General features: G+C 43.8%; 1 protein-coding gene across 1 annotated transcript in view; it reads right to left on the reverse strand.

The window, feature by feature from the left end:
- Positions 1-1,023: 1,023 nt before the first annotated feature.
- The window catches only part of LOC311135867 (microtubule-associated protein 6 homolog), a gene marked incomplete at its 5' end in the record, with an annotated part of 28,513 nt that continues 8,065 nt past the window's right edge, over positions 1,024-21,471 (reverse strand). Inside the window, 4 exons of the mRNA XM_084169890.1 lie at positions 1,024-1,336; positions 2,775-2,885; positions 6,484-6,716; positions 7,034-7,253. Of these exons, the coding sequence (XP_084026016.1) occupies positions 1,198-1,336; positions 2,775-2,885; positions 6,484-6,716; positions 7,034-7,253 (703 nt within the window). The 3' untranslated portion in view covers positions 1,024-1,197. The remainder of the gene's footprint in view (positions 1,337-2,774; positions 2,886-6,483; positions 6,717-7,033; positions 7,254-21,471) is intronic.

Raw genomic sequence — 21,471 nt, forward strand, 5'->3', positions numbered from 1 at the left:
GTCAGAGCTAATGGTGGGAGCCTTCGGAGTCTCAGACCCCGTAACGGGAGGAGTAGAGACTAGAGAAGACTCAGACTCAGACTCCGACTCGCTACATAATGGGGAAAACCGGTTGAAGGTTTCTGTCGGCTGAATGAGCGACACCGGTTGAGCATTCCAACAGTATTTCCCTCCAGAAGCCATGAGAAAGTTGTCCGGCTGCGGGGACTGTGCGGGGGGATTTATACTAACGTTACTGTCTGTACTTACTGGTGGCACAGACGCTGTTTCTTCCTTTCCTACACTGATATTACCCTTGCCTAACGATTGCGTCTGAAGCTGGGCTTGTAGCACAGCTATTCTCGCCGTAAGGCGATCGTTCTCCTGTATATTATGAGTACAGCGACTGCAATTAGAAGACATCATGTTAATGTTACTACTTAGCTTCGGCTGTTGAAGATGTTGATGAACCATGTCCAGATAAAGCGTCCGGAGTGAAAAAGTTGAATAAGGGAAAAAAGTTGCGATGGAAAAAAGGAAAATAACGTAAAGTTGGCAGCTAAAACGCACAGGAAAATGACTCTTCTGTCTCGGGATAAACGTCCGGGGTGAAAAAGTTTAACGAAAAAAGATGAGTGAGGACAAAACTAAAAAGTTGGTAAATTTGTTGAACACAGAGATTGATTAAACGTTTATTAAAAGTAAAACGTGAATAGTTTGGCAGGTAGCCAAGTAGCAACAAACAGCACAGTCTGTTCTAAACTAACACCAATAAGTCACACACCAATAAAAATACAACACAGATTAGCAAATCAGCAAGTTATTGATATTTATTTGCATTTTGAATTTATCACTATACAGTTCTTTATTTTTTAATAAGCACTTTATGGTTTGGCATTTCTAACATCATTACCAAATTAAAACATATTATCTTAAAACAAAAGCATGTAACGGAAATTAAATTTATAGCACCTTTTGCATTTGCAATTGCTCAAACAGCTATGACCGCACTGCCCTAAAGCTGTTTCAAACACGCTACGTGCATCCTATTTTGGTTAGCCTCCTCACGCAGAGGAGTTGTTAATGGGGTATTTCTCTTTTCCAATAGATCTGAGTTGAAAATACTAGATATGTACAGTACAGAACAGGACAGCAGTCCCTCCCTGTATACCATAGGCCTATAGTACAGTATGTCCCTACAGTACAGATCTAGTGGATCTACTTTACATCTGGGGCAAAGTGCACGACTACGCCGCTCCTCCTTGGTTTGGGTCTTTCCTCCAGTGGTTCTGGTTCTCCTCCAACGGCACCCTGGGAATGATGATCACCGGGTCGGAGAACCTCGCCATTAAGCTCTCTAGGAGGCGAGGCAGCACAGAGTTAAGACACAAAGAAAAAGACAAAAACAAAGAGACACAAGATGAAGCATTTCTCAGAGGCCAATCACAAAGCATTCTGCTGAGTTGAGTTGAGCACCCTGTGACTACTCATATCAGAGGGCAACATTACACTGCTACTGTGGGAATGTGAAGCTCAGTCTCAGAACTGGTTTCTTATCACTTCAAACCTAAAATAGCACCAAAAAAAACATAGTTCACCTGCCTACCTTCCTCAATTCCAAACAAAAGTTAACAATCAATCAAAGTTGGGATTTTGTGTTATGTTCAGATCAATAAATAGCCACTGCTCTCCGAGTTTGAATCCAATCTGTCAGCTGAAACCTTCTCAGACTAAAAGCTAGAGCAATGGGAATAATGAGAGTCTAATGAGAGTCTCAGGGTGTTCAAGGATAAACAGCCACAGGACATTCAGGATTAATGTAAAATGAAACTTGAGGGGACTAAAACATGCACTTACTATCTTCTCCAGTAGCAGAACTGGCTCTCTCCAATGCTAGAACTACTGTACCTCCTCACTCTATTCCGACCATGCACCCCAATAAACATTGAATCGACATATTTTCAATAAACAATTCAGATTTAGTATCAAGTCTAGCCCATATAAAATAACCACACATTTGGTAATACTGTATAACATTTGGATTACAGGTCCCACTCAGACACCATAACAACATTACATCAAATGATCAAAATGATCAAACCAAAAAGGATAACTATGTGTTATTATAAACATATATCTGTAGGTGTGTTTACCCACAGGTTTATTAATCATTTCAATATAATCACACTGGTAACATGCGTGTAATTACGATATACCTTTGATATAATATCAAATAATGTTATATCAAATAATAGTGGTTGCATGGTAGGGCTAATCCAGTTGCTCTAAAAATAAAAAACGATGGGCGATCTCTAGTCATCTGTGTGAATAATTCAAAAGTCACATTTTACTACACAGCCATGCAATTTGTTTAGCCTTGACCTATTTATTCTAACCACGAGCAATAAATGGATCTAGTATCTTCTAGTAGCTCAAGGAGGGATTCCAAGATGGTCTGGAATATAGACATTCTACTACAACAAGGCAGACCCAAGGCCTCCTTAAGAGAGGAACCTTAAGGAGACATACGTACATTATAGGACATGACAGCCACACACTCACACAGACAGACAGCCCCACACACTCATTCCCCTACTCTAGTTTCCATATGGAAGAGAAATAGAGGAGGGATCTGACCTGGTGGGAACTGTATCGGAGTACAGAGATTTTCAACACAAAACTGTGCCATTATCAAATATCAAAGAAATCATAACTTTGAAATACATCTTATGAGCACATATGAATGACAATGAGAGATTTGTGGCTTGCGGCAGCTGGGTGTGTTTTTAGGTTACCTTGGAATGGGTAGTGTACAGCCCCACAGGTGTTGCTTTAGCGTCTGCACCCAGCCTGTATCACGGATTGGCTGACAGAGCTGTATGTAGTGGTACTGTTTTAGCACAACCCTTCAAATGAATCAGAATGTCACTCATTAGGTTTTCTAGAGGTAGGACTTCACCTTGCACAGCATATCCAAATGTGATATCCTCGAAAAGCTAATCACGATACCAGATAAAGCTGGAAAATACAGTAATTACATGATTATAATGATTTTAGAAAATATATCCAAATGTCACACATTTGTTACACCCAAAGAAATAACATTTCATAAATCATTACATTGTGCGCATTTGTACAGTTTGTTGGCCCAGTAAATACATGACATCTAATTCTGGAATAATGTTCTACCCATCCTTAACTTGCATATTGCTATATAATTTGGGCGAGGTCTTTGAATATATTGGGACACATGATGCAAAATAATAATATATTCCTCACATAATGTAGCAGCAATATGCAAGCCCTTGGAAGGATGTCAGAACTCATGCCAGAATGTCTTTGATAAGCGCCAAAGAAAACCTGAAGGCAAAATTCTCTTCCATGTGGATTCACTCACTAAAAAGCATCTCATGTCTCACAAAGACACAAAAAGATTTCAACAAATACCTGCAACCACAGTTCTTTCACCCTCCTCCTCCTCCATACGTTTCAACACAAAGAACCAAGAGGACACAGCTTTTTCTGCTTTTCATTTATTCATAATATTTCAGTAAATAGGAGCAAGCAGAGAGAAACACAAGCACGTCACAGTAAAATATTTGTGTCCAATACATACTATAACTTTTTTGTACCATTATTACTTTCTATTCTTTGTTTGTTTCTTATGCTTGGATTAAAGATAAATAGCACCGGGTGTGTTGTGTGTCAGCACTTTACACGTATGACCCCCCGACCCCACTCCCTGTGTTACGAGAGAAAGTGTCCCCCCCTCCCCAACAAAATGCTGCAAAATGCTAATGAGATGGCCTTCACCCTCCGCTCTGTGGGCACATGCTCAGTCTGAGCGGAATATGGCATGGTGGTTCATTGTGACATACTAACTCAAGACACCACCATGGCAAATGGAGAGACAACACACTCCAGTATTCAAAATGGAGGGGAGGCAGCCAGTGGGCTCTGACTAGCACAACAGATGACAACAACACAAGAGAGAGACTGGGGAGTGTGGGGAGGTGGGGGTGGCCCATGACAAGACAAGTCCTGCTCAGCACAATGCATTGCTCTATTGTGGTCTATTCCATCCCAGGAATCTGAAATGCTGTTCTGGTCTTTACTACTGTCTGCTAAGACACAAGTAGACATGTGTAGTAGCTTACTACTACTTACAGCCAATAGAGCTCTACTGGCACTTTACAGCCAATTCAAAGGGGATTAGTCTAACTTGATTAATTTTGACATAATGAGGTTTACGTTTGTAATACAGATAACTTTCCTTGCTCGCTCAATTTATCCCATTCAAGAAACTGCATACATATGCAGAAGTATGATACAAATGTAAACCAAATATAACATTTAGTTTAGCTGCTTGTCCTAATTCAATCAAATCACATGTGAGAATATCAAGTCATTCTACATTGGTAGCCTATGCCTACAATACTTAAATTGCCATAGAAGGCAGCAGAGGAGAGATTGATTTGGAGTTGAATGCATTTAATATAATCTTGACATCTACATGTAATCTTCTCAACCTAATGAAATCCACATACACACACACACACACACACACACACACACACACACAGACACACACACACACACACACACACACACACACACACACACACACACACACACACACACACACACACACACACACACACACACACACACCTGGTCCAGGGAAGAGGCCAGTTGTTTGAGGCCCGTGTTAGACAGAAACGTAGAGACTCAACATGCATAAACCAGAAACAAAGACAGAAACAAGTCCAGAAAAAGAAGCATTCCAAACGGTCAGCATTCAACTTACCATAACATCACAGGCACATTTTGGGGGGTATATTACAATAAAGGTATTAGCAGAAGTAATTAGTGTTTTATACCCAAATAAATAGATGAATAAATAAAACAATAAATAACATATAATGATAAAACCATAAATCTGCTGAAAGAGACAAAGAGTTTTGACTAGTAACATATCCTGCCAGACACCTCTTTAGACCTCTGGGATGTGAATATTGTTGTTGGCTTCTCCCATCTGCTAGTTCCATGGGGGCCTAAATATTCATGTTGGTTACAGTCAACCATGACTCCCTGTGTGTGTGTGTGTGTGTATGTGTGTGTGTGTGTGTGTGTGTATGTGTGTGTGTGTGTGTGTGTGTGTGTGTATGTGTGTGTGTGTGTGTGTGTGTGTGTGTGTGTGTGTGTGTGTGTGTGTGTGTGTGTGTGTGTGTGTGTGTGTGTGTGTGTGTGTGTGTGTGTGTGTGTGTTATAGCTACATAGAGTCTGTATGGCCTGGGTGAAAGCATAGCTAAAGACCATAGAGCCACAATATCAATTTCCTATCGTGACACAGTGAAATGTAACGTAGTTATTAAAATGGCTAATGTAATTATAATTGCATGATAGTAACATTTAATTCAGTGGATATTCTCATCTGCTGTGCAAATGACTGGTCTAGTAATGCATAATCATGTTACAATAACCCAGATGGCTCCCAGCTTGGCAACAAGGTTGATGAAACAAGGTAACCTTGTCTGACCTTTAAAATAACTTGATAAATGAATTTGACTGCGAATAGGAAGAACAATTTGAATGAGAGGGTATGAGGTTTTAAATGTTGTCCTGACAATTATTTGTTCAAAACCATTTCCACGTCATCCACAATCAACATAGTTATTAGGTTTACAAAATTAGACATTGCATACAAGAATGATGGCAAAGTTTAACAAAGCATCTTAGTAATGCCAATCTGATAACAGACAGACTTGGAGCCCCATGTGCACAAGAAGACAGCATTCAGGAAATACAGAGCAGGCACAAACTCATCCATGGATCGATACACTCCAAGCTGCACATTTATCAAAGATTTTCAGACTGTTATCCTAGATGAGCATCTACTGTATCTTAGCATACATTTATAAATGTATCTTTGCATAAATTTGAAAGTTACAGCTACAGAAATCGAGTCCAGTCAGTGAACCAATTTTCATGGTCTTCTCATTCCCAAAAATCCTTGATAAACTCAACAAAGCAATCTGATCAGTTGGAAGATGGAAGCCAACCACACAGGATTGCTAGTTGGTGGGCTCATGCAACAATAGCACGCGCCATTCATTGGCTAACCAGGCAGCCAGTAGCCATGGCAACCTTGAGATGGAGACGTGGAGAGTGGGGGGTGGTGGGTGGCATCGGGGAGCAGAGGAAGCAGATGCACACGCCTACTTGTTCCTACGGTGATCTAATGTAATGTGAGGCGGGGAAGCAACGACATGTCATGTCCCAACCCTGACATTTACTGTAACTACTTCTAACTTAGCCAAGAGGCAGAGAGAAGAGAGAGAAAGAGAGTGAGAGCGAGCGAGAGAGAGAGAGAGAGAGAGAGAGAGAGAGAGAGAGAGAGAGAGAGAGAAAACATAAAAGGGGATGAGAACCTCTAATTAATTTTGCAGCCTTCGTTGTCTTTCCCCCAAAGAAGAATAAAAAGTAGTGCTAAATGATTTTTACTCTTTTGCCTCAGCCAGTTTGTTGTTCATCTCTTTACTTTTCTCCTTGTCCCCCTCCGCAGGCCTGGACTCAGCGGGCTGGTTCTCAGAGGTCGTCTTCTTGGTGCCCCGCAGTGCTGTGCTGCCCGGCTGCTTCTGCTCTTTGGCCTTCTTGACAGGTTTGCCCCCCTGACTAGCTACCGTGGTGCCTGCCTTTTTGGGTTTGGATCGGGGAGCCCTGTTAGACCTCTCAACCTAGGCACAGGGGATGGGGGAAGATGGAGATTCTTTATATATTCCATCACCCAAGACATTAGCAGCGGGTTTAAATGACTCTGCAAAGAGCTGTAACTGTCCTCAGTTTGATATTGTGTTTGCTTCAGTATTACTGATATGATTTGCCATCACAACATACACAGTAAACAGAACAGCAGCCCTCCAAGAGAAAGATTCTGTCATTACAGTGAGTTTGAAAATGCACTCTACAAGGCTGTGGTTCTGAATAGGAGATTAGCTGCATTATGGCTGGACCATGGGAGTAGTCAATAGGACATGATCTTAAAGGTTCTCACCTTGGTCTCTTGTAGCCCTTTGTAGGGCTCATTGTACAGGCTGCGTATCCTCCTCCTGTCCACAGGCTTGTTGTCGTTGGGCTGCTGCTTGCTCTGCTCTCCCCTGTAGGTGGCGCTATAGCTGGTCTCCAGGCTGGTCTTCTCATCAGGGGGAAGGTACTGGGACTTGGCTCGGATCAGCTTCACTGGCTTCACATCCCTGTGGGCTTTGAACTCAGTCCTATGAGAAGAATCAGCGCCAAATACAGTCAGTAAAATAGCTCTCTTCACATTTCAACCTACAATCTATTTATAGACAGGAGAGAAGACTAAATCTGTATTGTCCCAAAGGGCAATTTGTGTTGTAGTATGTAGGCATTAAAAAAAAACATGAAATATGAAGCAGTCACATACAAACAAGTACATTGACATAGAACGGGCAGCGATCCCCAAAGCACTGTTTGGATATAGAAATAGATGTAGTGGAATGACTGGGTCTCTCCCACAGTATGAGTGAGTGGGTGTGTGTAATGTATAGGAGCTGGGTGGTGACTGCGCCAGGCAGCCAGCGGCTCAGGTGTTTAATATAGTCTAGACACAGCTGTTTTTCAGAAGGTCAGGTCCATAGTGTTCACACAGAACAGCCTGACCTCCAGTCTGTCTCATAAAGGGGTTCTGTACAGCCAACCTCCAGACACATCCAAGAGCAATTAGAGATAGGCATCAAAGTGAGATCTGTTCACTATCAATTCTCTAGCAGGTATATAAACGAACATGTTGCTACTAATTGGAGTTTTAGATTGAACTGCCCGTCATAGATAAAGTTGATTTTAAAAGTTGTAATGGATTTTGAACTCATAAAAGCAGACCTAATTTTCCAGAAATGACTACATGATAGTCTTCTCACTGATGGGCAGCTGAAGGCTGGGACATGGCATATTAACTTATACTCACTTAATTTATTGGGAGGTCAGGTGGAAACATATTAATTCATTATACATAACTTCCCCATCCCTTTCCCACTGCTCCTCCATACTATCTTACCAGTGTATAAAATGTTTAAATTTTTCTGCCGATTGAATTGGCTTTTCACAGTGTATTTCCTTCCTTGCCAATGTCCATTGTTCATGCGACTAAGGTAGCAAACACCAAATGAAAACAGATGACCCCTTCCCTGGACAAGGACAAACTACCTGTCAAGGCTCCCCAGTGACCCCATTCTGTGCAGCAGGACACCCCAACCCCCAACCCCCAACGCCCTGCACAACCACACAATATACACCCCTACCCTTACAGCCACATTGAAAAACACTGCATAGATCCAACAAAGAATAAAAGACCACAGTGAAAAACTCAATGTTCCCGCTGTGGACTACAGCAGTGAAGGGAGGAGGGGATTAGGTAACACTATTACTGGCCTGGATAGAGGAGGCAGCCCAGTCAGGCTCAAGTACTACATACCCAGTTTAACAATTAAGCTGCTGCTGAAGATCACGTAGAAAGATATGAAATATATCACACTATAGCTCAACCCATGGCAGCTAATGTAGCATGGCCATTAATGGATGACGAGAAGGCTTAAGTAACAGCCAGCCAGCCAGCCTTAAAGACCATTATGTGTGATACAAATGAATTTCAGGCTGAAAATAAATCACACTGTATCTGTAGCTGTCTCTTTTCCATCACAGTATGAATCAAAGTTGGGTCCATACCACAAAGATCCTCTTGTAATAGGTTGTCATGGGATAGAATGTGGGTGGAGAAAAACAACAGAATGTGTGGTGATAAGGAGAATGCCTCAAAGAGAAAACGATCTGCATTCTCTTATTCTGAGAACAATGGAACATAATCTGCTCTGCCTTCAAACCACAACTAGGGCTGTGGCGGTCATGATATTTTGTCAGTAGGTGATTGTCAAGCAAATAACTGCCGGTCTCACGGTAATTGACCGTTAATTAACATAAACACATTTAGCATCTCCTGGCTTCCACGCATAGCCTACAAGCCACTGATGCAGACCTTTGGAACATCTACATTTTAAAAACTCTAATGAATCCATGTAATATAGCCTACACCATCACAATAAATCCATTATTTGTTTTAGACCAGTCTGAAGAAAATGTAGTCTATTTCAGAAGAACAGAATAGTATACTCTGAGTTGTCCTTATATTAGGCCCTGATCTGGCTATGCCATATGGTGGGGGCTACTCTAGTTCATTTAGCAGACAAGATTTGTTGGGCTATATGTTTAGATTTTTAATACATTCTAAGGCTACATGATGCGACTCTAATGATGATTTGAAAAAAGTTGCATGAAAGGCATGAGCTCTGCTTAGTTTTTTTGCGCAGGCTGTACACACTTCATCAGTCTCTCATTCACAATTTGACAAGCACTTGATAATGCCTTGAATTTCCCAGCTGCATCCCCTTTGTGTGGCTGTTGTGCCCTTGGGCTGAATATAATAATTATGATTCCCTTCTCCCGGCTGCATGCCGAAGCACATTTCACTCACATGGCCCTCCATCACGTGATCAGGTCTTTCTCACAAGCTACAAGTGAAGACAGACACATCTGGAACGCAACTGCGCGCGTCCTTATCCAATTCCGAGGCGCATATTGAAGATATTGGAAGAACTGTTCACATTTACTTTTCGTCAGCCAACAAGATGAGTAGGCCTAACGAACAGCAAAAGCACTAGCCTATGTCAATCTACTATCCCCCATAGTACAAAAGTTGACCTATTCTATTCTGTGCGAGAAATAAATATTCCAAACATAGTCTGGGACAGTTGTTGGATGCGATAGATCCCAAATTAATATAACCACTAGCATCAACAAAACTTTTTTAAGCAATGAGCCTGACACAACAGATCAGAACGTTTAGTTTAAAATGTTGATAAACTATTAGGCTAGTTCTTCACATTACAAGCACAGCAATGCGCACACGGCAGTAGGCTATAAGCGCAAGTGTTCCATTAGCCGGAAAACACCATTCTCAAAAGTGACCACAAATGCGATTATGCATGTGATGCTTTTATTATAAAGGTGCATTTGTCACGCCCTGGCTCTGGGGACTCTTGTATGTTGAGCCAGGGTGTTAGTTTCGTTGTGTAGTGTCTATGTTTCGTTTTCTATGTTCATATTCTAGGTTATGTATTTCTATGTTGGCCGGGGTGGTTCTCAATCAGAGGCAACGAGAATCAGCTGTTGCTTGTTGTCTCTGATTGGGAACCATACTTAGGCAGCCGTTTGTGCTTTGTGTTTCGTGGGATCTTGTTCCGTGTAGGTTTGTGTATGACCGAGGACTTCACGTATCGTTTGTTGTTTTGTTGTGTTATTGTGTTGATTAGTACACTATTGAAAAGATGTACGCATTTCACGCTGCGCCTTGGTCCACTTTTCATGACGATCGTGACAGAAGATCCCACCAAAACAGGACCAAGCAGCGTGTCCAGGAGCAGACAGCCTGGACTTGGGAGGAGATCTTGGACGGGCAGGGGTCCTGGACTTGGGAGGAAATCCAGGCCGGGATGGATCGCCGTCCGTGGGAGGAGACGGTAGAGGCGCGCCATAGAGAGGAGCAGCGGCGCCAACCGGGTCGACGTCGGACACGCAAGAGGCAACCCCAAGACATTTTTTGGGGGGGGCACACGGCATGGACGACGGGGCTGCTGGAGGCAGCTACAGGGCGAGTTTGGGGATTAGGAGGCCACCGGGTTTGGGGGGCTGGAAGGGAGGTTGGCGGAGCCTAGAGGTAGAGCAGAGCCAACTCCCCGTACTCAGGCTAGGCAGCGTGAGACTGGGCAGGTTCCGAAGTATGCAGAGCTGCGTACTGTGCCGCGAGTGGTCCGGCACAGTCCGGTACATCCTGTGCGAGCACCACGCACGTGTCGTGCTAAGGTGGGCATGCAGCCAGGACGGAGTGTGCCGGCTCAACGCTCGTGGCCTCTAGTACCCCTCCTCGGTCCCGGATATCCTGCGCCAGTGTCATGTGCTGTAGTGCCAGTACGAGTACACAGCCCTGTACGTCCTGTGCTGATGCCTCACACAGAGTGTGTAGAAATAGGCATTCAGCCAGGACGGGTTGTGTCAGCTCTTCGCTCCAGACCTCCAGTCCGTCTCCACAGCCCGGTCCGGCCTGTTCCTGCCCCTCGCACCAAGCCTATGGTGCGCGTTGCCAGCCCGGCCCGGCCTGTTCCTGCTCCCCGCACCAAGCCTATGGTGCGCGTCGCCAGCCCGGCCCGGCCTGTTCCTGCTCCCCGCACCAAGCCGATGGTGCGCGTCGCCAGCCCGGCCCGGCCTGTTCCTGCTCCCCGCACCAAGCCGATGGTGCGCGTCGCCAGCCCGGCCCGGCCTGTTCCTGCTCCCCGCACCAAGCCTATGGTGCGCATCGTCAGCCCGGTCCGGCCCGTTCCTGCTCCCCGCACCAAGCCAGTGGTGCGCGTCGTCAGCCCGGTCCGACCCATTCCTACTCCCCGCACCAAGCCAGTGGTGCGCATCGTCAGCCCGGTCCGGCCCGTTCCTGCTCCCCGCACCAAGCCTGTGGTGCGCGTCGTCAGTCCGGCACAGCCCGTGCCTGTTTCACCTGTGCCTGGTCAGCTGCTCCACACCGGAGCCTAAGCAATCCGCTCCACCGATGTCCAGTCCAGCTCCAGCCAGCGGGACCAGACCAGGGGCACTACGGGGGGGTTGTTAGAGGGTGGTGGTCACGCCCGGAGCCGGATCCGCCTCCGAGGTGGAATGCCCACCCGGCCCCTCCCCCTGTTAGGTTTATGTTGGCGCGGTCGCAGTCCGCGCCTTTGGGGGGGGGGGTACTGTCACGCCCTGGCTCTGGGGACTCTTGTATGTTGAGCCAGGGTGTTAGTTTCGTTGTGTAGTGTCTATGTTTCGTTTTCTATGTTCATATTCTAGGTTATGTGTTTCTATGTTGGCCGGGGTGGTTCTCAATCAGAGGCAACGAGAATCAGCTGTTGCTTGTTGTCTCTGATTGGGAACCATACTTAGGCATCCGTTTGTGCACTTGTGTTTCGTGGGATCTTGTTCCGTGTAGGTTTGTGTATGACCGAGGACTTCACGTATCGTTTGTTGTTTTGTTGTGTTATTGTGTTGATTAGTACACTATTAAAAAGATGTACGCATTTCACGCTGCGCCTTGGTCCACTTTTCATGACGATCGTGACAGCATTTTTATGGTGAAAATTATCTTCCCCAAACTTGAAACTCACACGCTGCGTACAGTATGTACTGTATGCCAGTTAGTGTCACGACTTCCGCCGAGGCTGCCTCCCCTCCTTGTTCTGGCAGGATTCGGCATTCGTCGTCACCGGCTTACTAGCCACTGCCGCTCCATATATCATCATTCCATTTGTCTTGTCTTGTCAATCTCTAGAGCTACTGTTACCTTTTATTGCCAGGGTAGATTTTCCCCTGTGCCTGTTTCGTTTGTCGCTATCCAGCGCTATTTTGTGTATGACGGAATAAACTCTGCATTCGGTGATTACCCTCCTGCGCCTGACTGATTTTTTACATTTTTAGAATGGACTATTATCATGCACCTGTCTCGAAACAGGGACAGGGAAAAAATAAATGTTATCTATGCACTTAAATAGCGAATGGAGGATGCTTTTCCTGTGGTTCATTTTCATGCCAGCCAGGTAGGCTATACTCCTGTTGTAAAAAGAAGCAAAGTGCTAAATATTAGGAAAGTTGATAAATCAATATATAGTAGGCCTAGCTTAAAGAAAGCTGATGGGATCCTCCTCTTTTTAATAGAGGCCATCACTCTGTTTTCTCATGCAATTGCATAGCCTATAGAAATGTTGCACAACATGAGCTCATGGGCTCTCGTGAAGTGTTTGATTAGACTTTCGATTACATTTGCATTTATGTCAGAGTGGTTAGAGGGACAATAAAGTGCTGAGTACCAGGCAGTTAGCAAGTTTGGTAGGCTACTAATGACCATCAGCAGCATCAGAGCTTGGAGTAGCCTAATTACTGTGACTAAATGTCTCGTGACCGCTGGTGTGGCGGTAATACAGTCACCGTAACAGCCCTAACCACAACATCCAAGCTTGGTCCTCTATCTACATCTACCTCAGCCCTCTATCTCAAGCTATCCTATATGTACAGCGTAATGCTACCTTTTGTATGGCATGTTTATATGGCAAGTGTATGATGAAGCTTGCCTTTAACTAATCCAATAGGTAGACTGAAACGCTATCTCTGTGAGCCCCAAATCTAATTGATGTAGCGTAAAACACTTCAGAACTGTTTCAAAGTTGTTCATGTATTTCATTTAACCTTTATTGGCATTTGATAATAAGATCTTATCGTGTGGCATTTCAAAAATATCTAATTTACCACACTGTAGTTATATATCAGTCCAATACAACTTAATTACCCATAAAACATCACTGGGGCCAAGCTTCCTGCCATCCAGGACCTCTATACCAGGCAGTGTCAGAGGAAGGCCCTAAAAATTGTCAAAGACTCCAGCCACCCTAGTCATAGACTGTTCTCTCTGCTACCGCAAGGCAAGCGGTACCGGAGCGCCAAGTCTAGGTCCAAAAGGCTTCTTAACAGCTTCTACCCCCAAGCCATAAGACTCCTGAACAGCTAATCAAATGGCTACCCGGACTATTTGCATTGTTACCCCCACCCCCTCTTTTACGCTTCTGCTACTCTCTGTTTATTATCTATGCATAGTCACTTTAACTCTACCTACATGTACATACTACCTCAATTACCTCGACTAACCGGTGCCCCCGCACATCGACTCAGTACCGGTACCCCCTGTATTTAGACTCGCTACTGTTATTTTACTGCTGCTCTTAATTTAAAAAAATAAATAATAATTTGTTATCTATTTTTTACTTAACACTTATTTTTATTAAAACTGCATTGTTGGTTAAGGGCTTGTAAGTAAGCATTTCACTGTAAGGTCTACCTACACCTGTTGTATTCGGCGCATGTGACAAATAACATTTGATTTGATTTGATACTCTAAAGTTTAAGCATTTGGTCAGATATGATAAATTGACTCACACTATTGTATTTTCTCATAAAGTAAACTGCCCATGATGTCGATGACATGATATGATGAGTGGACTAGTGGTTAAATAAGAGCGGCTGATGTTAGATAGATAGATAGATCTAGCTCCAGTGGAGTGGAAGTGAGATGGAATCACAGAGAGTTGTTACATAAGAGGACTGAAGTCCATTTTTAATGCTTGGGCAATTAAAGAGAGGAGAAACAGTACAAGGTCAGATTATACAATGTCTGTGGCCAAGGGCACAGAGTGCTACTACCCGCACAGGGCGCTAGTGACAGGGGGTAGTGGTAGGACTGGCAGAGAGAGTCAAACACAAGTCTATACTGTGCATAGCTAGCTGGACGACGTCATACTCATATGACTGGTAACAATTAAGCTAGTGTCTTCCAGGTCAGTGTGTGCTTGGTACCTACTCTCCTTCCATCTGATCAGTGTGACATTTCTTTCAAAACAGATCTTTGTCAATGACAAGTATCAAAATGTTTGACGTATGACTTGATTTGGGAGGCCGTTTCTTGAACATGCTTGCTCACCTTACACACATCTAATAACTCTAACAACCTCTATTAACATTTTTATGTCCCTTTCCTCCCTCTATTATATGGTGCAAAAATGTTACTTTCCTCCCCAAAAACAAGCTGTTATTTGATGAGGTTAAGTTAACATACTGCATTTACTGCTGCTGTATGGCTATTGGCTAATGGTTCTGCCTGCTTCGTGGAGCCGACCCTGCTGACCCTGCAGGAGATGAGTTGTGTTGTGAAAAGCTCCGTCACTATGACGATATGACTACTGGCACTGACAAGTGGTGGAGGGATGCCAGGGAACAACACTGCTGAGATACACACGCCACCCTTCTCTAACATAGCACGGCCAGGCAACAGCCAGGCAGAGAGGGAACAATCTGGCACTCCTCTCCTAGAGACTTAGAAAGGACAGAGAACGCCAAAAGGACCATTAGCACGCATAGCTACAGCGCTAATCTGAACAAATCTATTGCCAAATAAAATCTGTCACTCTCCTTAATTAAAACAGTTACATCCATGCCATGTCAGTTAGATTACATCCATTCATGACAGGATATGGAATAAATCCAATTGATTGCAGCATTTACATTGGACAGTAAAGTATCATACAGTGTTAAATACTAATAATTGTCATCATCAGTTTGACCGGACAGCCAGTCTATTTTACTATAAATGGACCTTCCTATAACATCCCACTTTGACAGCACAGAAATTCTAATCTGGTCCATCTGACTGTGGCCCAGAGTTTCAAATAAAAAAACATACACGTCTGAAATGATTACACGATTTACTACAAGGTGTCACGTCTCCTCCCGTTGCTCCCCTCCGGCGCTCTGATTCGCCAGTCTACTGAGCCACCGGTCTGAGCGCACCACCTCGGCAACACCGGAATGGAAACCCAACGCACCCTAATCACCTCCAGCGCACCTGCACCTCATTATCTCATCACCACCCCTATTTAGCCCTGGACTGTTCTGGATGATGTTGTGTGTGGTTGTTAGTGTCATGTCGTTTACTCTATCTTTGTTATTTCTCTTGATCATTGTTAAGTAAACCTTGACCTTGTTAATTCCTGCGTCTGCGTCCTGCCTCTTCGTATACTCAGTACGCGTCACACAAGGCAGAATCAATGATAATTCTATACATAATACAGTATGCCAGACGTTTTCTCACATTTGAGGTGAATCAATCCCTCCCAGTGTACAGTAACAGTGCCTTGATTTACTGACACTGTTTCTTTTTGTGTCAGTCAGCCATTACACATAGCCAACTGCTGATTGTTCCTGATCAATACTCTCTCCTCCCTCTGGGATCAGCTTGCCTCTGGCGTTACGGTAGCTGTAGTTGAATCTGTAGCCTGTCAAGATTGCCCATGCAGTCAGATGGTTATTGGCTACACTGTGACATACTGCAACTCAGTGAAATCATCACAGAGGGTATTGTACGTTCTGATGCATGGCTAAACCTCGGATGTACCCACACCTTTAATAATGTTAGATGCATCAAGCATTTAATATAATAATATATGTAATTTAGCAGACACTTTTATCCAAAGCAACTTACAGTAATGCATGCATACGTTTTACTTACAGTGCCTTCGGAAAGTATTCAGACCCCTTGGCTTTTTCCACATTTTGTTATGTTACAGCCTTATTCTAAAATGGATTAAAGAAAATAAAAAACTCAGCAATCTACACACAATACCCCATAATGACAAAGCGAAAACAGGTTTGTAGAAATGTTTGCAAATGTATTAAAAATAAAAAACAGAAATACCTTATTTACATAAGTATTCAGACCCTTTGCTATGAGACTCGAATTGAGCTCAGGTGCATCCTGTTTCCATTGATCATCCTTGAGATGTTTCTACAACTTGATTGGAGTCCACCTGTGGTAAATTCAATTGATTGGACATGATTTGGAAAGGCACACACCTGTCTATATAAGGTCCCACAGTTGACAGTGCATGTCAGAGCAAAAACCAATCCATGAGGTCGAAGGAATTGTCCGTAGAGCTCCGAGACAGGATTGTGTCAAGGCACAGATCTGGGGAAGGGTACCAAAAAATTTCTGCAGTATTGAAGGTACCCAAGAACACAGTGGCCTCCATCATTCTGAAATGGAAGATGTTTGGAACCACCAAGACTCTTCCTAGAGCTGGCCGCCCGGCCAAACTGAGCAATCGGGAGAGAAGGATCTTGGTCAGGGAGGTGACCAAGAACCTGATGGTCACTCTGACAGAGCTCTAGAGTTCCTCTGTGGAGATGGGAGAACCTTCCAGAAGGACGACCATCTCTGCAGCACTCCACCAATCAGGCCTTTATGGTAGAGTGGCCAGACGGAAGCCACTCCTCAGTAAAAGGCACATGACAGACCGCTTGGAGTTTGCCAAAAGGCATCTAAAGACTCTCAGACCATGAGAAACAAGATTCTCTGGTCTGATGAAACCAAGATTGAACACTTTGGCCTGATTGCCAAGCGTCACATCTGGAGGAAACCTGGCACCATCCCTACGATGAAGCATGGTGGTGGCAGCATCATACTGTGGGGATGTTTTTCAGCGGCAGGGACTGGGAGACTAGTCAGGATCGAGGCAAAGATGAACGGAGCAAAGTACAGAGAGATCCTTGATGAAAACCTGCTCCAGAGCGCTCAGGACCTCAGACTGGGGATATGGTTCACCTTCCAACAGGACAACGACCCTAAGCACACAGCCAAGACAATGCAGGAGTGGCTTCGGGACAAGTCTCTGAATGTCATTGAGTGGCCCAGCCAGAGCCCGGACTTGAACCCGATCGAACATCTCTGGAGAGACCTGAAAATAGCTGTGCAGCAACGCTCCCCATCCAACCTGACAGAGCTTGAGAGGATCTGCAGAGAAGAATGGGAGAAACTCCCCAAAAAAAGGTGTACCAAGTTCGTAGCGTCATACCCAAGAAGACTCAATGCTGTAATTGCTGCCAAAGGTGCTTCAAGAAAGTACTGAGTAAAGGGTCTGAATACTTATGTAAATGTGATATTTCAGTTTTGTATTTGTAATAAATTAGCAAACATTTCTAAAAACCTGTTTTTGCTTTGTCATTATGGGGTATTGTGTGTAGATTGACCATGACTGTAAGTCGCTTTGGATAAAAGCGTCTGCTAAATGGCATATTATTATTATTATTAGATTGATGAGGGGAAAAAAACAATTTAATCAATTTTAGAATAAGGCTGTAACGTAACAAAATGTGGAAAAAGTCAAGGGGTCTGAATACTTTCCGAAGGCACTGTATGGGTGGCTCCAGGAATCAAACCTACAATCCTGGCGTTGCAAGCGCCATGCTTTACCAATTGAGCCATCATGGTTCACCCAAGTATTTCATAGCAACATTTACATTTTTTACAAAAAATAAACACACGTTTTGTGAGAAGTGAGAAAGAGCAGTGTAAACTGCCTCAGGCTGATTATGCTAATTTATTGGCTTTATACAGTACATTATATGCATAGACACACTAACTGAATGACAAATAAGCACCATAATCCTAAAATTCATGTTTAACACTTCAATTAGAGAATCCTTTCTTCAGACTATCATGTAATGCCACACCTCTGATCCTAACCTGCCTGCATCTGCAGGGAGTTCCTGGAAGCTAAGCTTTGTGTGAGGAGAGATTGAGCAGCATGTCCTGCCCTCCCCTCTCTCTCCATCACTCTCTTCATCTCTCCCCAGTCAGAGCCTGTGTGGTTAGATTCAGTGATTCAGCACGCATTGCCTGCCTGTCGGTGGAAACACCGGGCTTTACAGGCCTTCTAAGAGGATCATTTTTAAATCCACTAAAATCTGTTGGCCTCTTTACAATATTTCAGCCGCTACTGCTGCTCTGCTCACATGCGACATTCATTCTGCAGGCATGGGTGATCTTAGGATAAAACAAGGCACTCTCATCAGCATTGTGAACACCCTGGCCTGGACTGGTTGGCAGTGTGCAGAGCAGAGGTCCCTATGGCCAGTGAATGACTAGCCAGCTGTCCATCTAACCATGATGAGAGTGAGGTGGGTATCGAATGAGTCAATGGTGTTTGTAAAATAAAATAAAACACAATAAATAAATGACTGAAATAAATGAATCAATGTTGGACTCAAGCAAAGACCAGATTCTGCTGGCATGAACATGTTGTGCTGTAACGCAACCTGAGAACATCTCAAATAAACAATTCATTGCCTCCCTCTCGCCCCTTCTGAGCTAAAGGAAACTAAACTAAACTACCTGTCTTCCTTAAAGTAATGCAACCTGCTCCCCATTCATCATCCACATGTCATGAGCTTATTGCACATTATGCAATAGAGGAAGAAGTAATTGCCTCTGAAAGTCCAGCATTTGATTGTTTTCTAATTAGATTTCAGCAAAGGAAACGAAAACGACATAATGAGATGAAGAGAAGAGCTGTCTGTGCTGTTGCTCACTGTGTTCATTGTCTTTGTCTGGTTTCCCCACCAGGAAAAGGCTGGTGATTGGTGTGGATGATAATGATAGCATAGTGGAGTAAACAAAGCCTAAAAACAGCAGGTGAGGCCTGACCCTAGGGTTATTCTCATTTTATTCTCATGCGAAAGTGACATTCAAAGCGTAAACATGACACAAAGCAGGAAGGCAGCTGAGCTGAGGGATCTTAACCTCTGCTCTGCCTGAAGTGGCAGCAGGTTCTCCAGTCACAGCTAATACAAGTCATTGAAGTCTACCCAATGGTGGCTTTGATGAATATAGAGGTCCTTGATCACATCTGTCACAGTCCATACAATTCGCCATCCACCATGTCATGCACTCATGTTATTGTGAAATCAAAAGAAAAAGGTGAGAAGTGAGGAATAACTGAAACCTGACATAAAAGCAAGGCATTCATCATAAATGCTACTTCTTTGGGGTGCATCTTTGGGGCATGCAGGCTGCACAGCATCATTTTAGACGGCCTACATTTTGAAAGGACCGCTGCAGTCCAGGCATAGCTCTTGGTTCAGCTTCAGTACTTTTGTTTTTGTACCGTGAGGGCAGTTTTATTTACTTCACGGTGCCATAAACAATCTCCTCTGAGAGACAGCTATTTTCCGTTGTTTTGGAGAAATGGTCGACTGGCTGAACACAAATTAGGATGTGGTCCAGCTATCCAGTCAGGTTCCATCTGTAACTTGAAGTCAAGAAGCTTCATATCCTATTCTAGGAGAGCTTGGATAAAACTCCTGCTTTTCTGAATAGGCCTAATTTATATGTTGTAGGTCCAGGAGGAGAATTGCATTAACTGAAGCTAATCTTTTTTACATGGCTGAATTGGGAGCAACCACTAGATACAGCAAATCTCATTCACATCCTTCATTCGTATGAATGACACGTCAATCTCCAACCATGCAGTGGCATACAGTGACACAAGGTTTTATCATACACAAATTAGAGACAGACTCATGAAAGCAAGGTCAATAAAGCCGCTCTGAGCAGTTAAAGGCCCAGTGCAGAAAAAAAGTAATTTTCCTGTGTTTTATATATATTTTCACACTTTGAGGTTGGAATAATACTGTGAAATTGTGAAAATACCGCCTGAAATTTCAGCCTGTTTTGGTGGGATGGAGTTTTGGCCGTAAATTAGTTAATAGACCAATAAGAAAGAGAGTTCCAAACCTCTCTTCCAAAAGCACCTAATTTTCTGTGTCCCATCCCCACTCAGACCACTCCCAGACAGTCCTAGCAAAATTATTGCTTCAGAAATTGCTCTTTGCTAAGAAGCTATATTTGTTTCTTTTTGACCATTTTAATTGAAAACAATCACAGTAAGGTACTTAATTGTTGCCCAGAAATGATTTGATATTGCGATAAAAATGGCTGTATTGGACCTTTAAACTTCAGCACAGTAAGACTGGGATGGCTGTCTGTCACTCCTCAGTCCTCAGACACCCACATCCCAAGGAGCCTAGTCCGCATTGGCAAGGCCCTCCATAACAGTGTGTGTGTGTCTGTGTGTCTGTGTGTCTGTCTGTGTGTGTGTGTGTGTGTGTGTGTGTGTGTGTGTGTGTGTGTGTGTGTGTGTGTGTGTGTGTGTGTGTGTGTGTGTGTGCGTATGTGTGTGTGTGTGTGTCTGTGTGTGTATATTCAGTACCAGTGAAAAGTTTGGACACACCTATTAATTCAAGGGTTTTTCTTTATTTTTTACTATTTTCTACATTGTAGAATAACAGTGAAGATATCAAAACTATGAAATAACACATATGGAATCATGTAGTAACCAAAAAAGTGTTAAACAAATCAAAATAGATTTTAGATTCTTCAAAGTAGCCACCCATTGCCTTGATGACAGCTTTGCACACTCTTGGCATTCTCTCAACCAGCTTCACCTGGAATGCTTTTCCAACAGTCTTGAAGGAGTTCCCACATATGCTGAGCACTTGTTGGCTGCTTTTCCTTCACTCTGCGGTCCAACTCATCCCAAACCATCTCAATTGAGTTGAGGTCGGGGGATTGTGGAGGCCAGGTCATCTGATGCAGCACTTCATCACTCTCCTTCTTGGTCAAATAGCCCTTACACAGCCTGGAGGTGTGTTGGGTCATTGTCCTGTTGAAAAACAAATGATAGTCCCACTAAGCGCAAAACAGATGGGATGGCGTATTGCTGCAGAATGCTGGTTAAGTGTGCATTGAATTCTAAATATATCACTGACAGTGTCACCAGCAAAGCACCCCCACACCATCACACCTCCTCCTCCATGCTTCACGGTGGGAACCACACATGCGGAGATCATCCGTTCACCTACTCCGCATCTCACAAAGACACGCCGGTTGGAACGAAAAATCTCAAATTTGGACTCATCAGACCAAAGGACAGATTTCCACCGGTCTAATGTCCATTGCTC

This window comes from Coregonus lavaretus (assembly GCF_964263955.1).
Source record: "Coregonus lavaretus genome assembly, chromosome: 10".
In the NCBI taxonomy this organism is placed as follows: Eukaryota; Metazoa; Chordata; class Actinopteri; order Salmoniformes; family Salmonidae; genus Coregonus; species Coregonus lavaretus.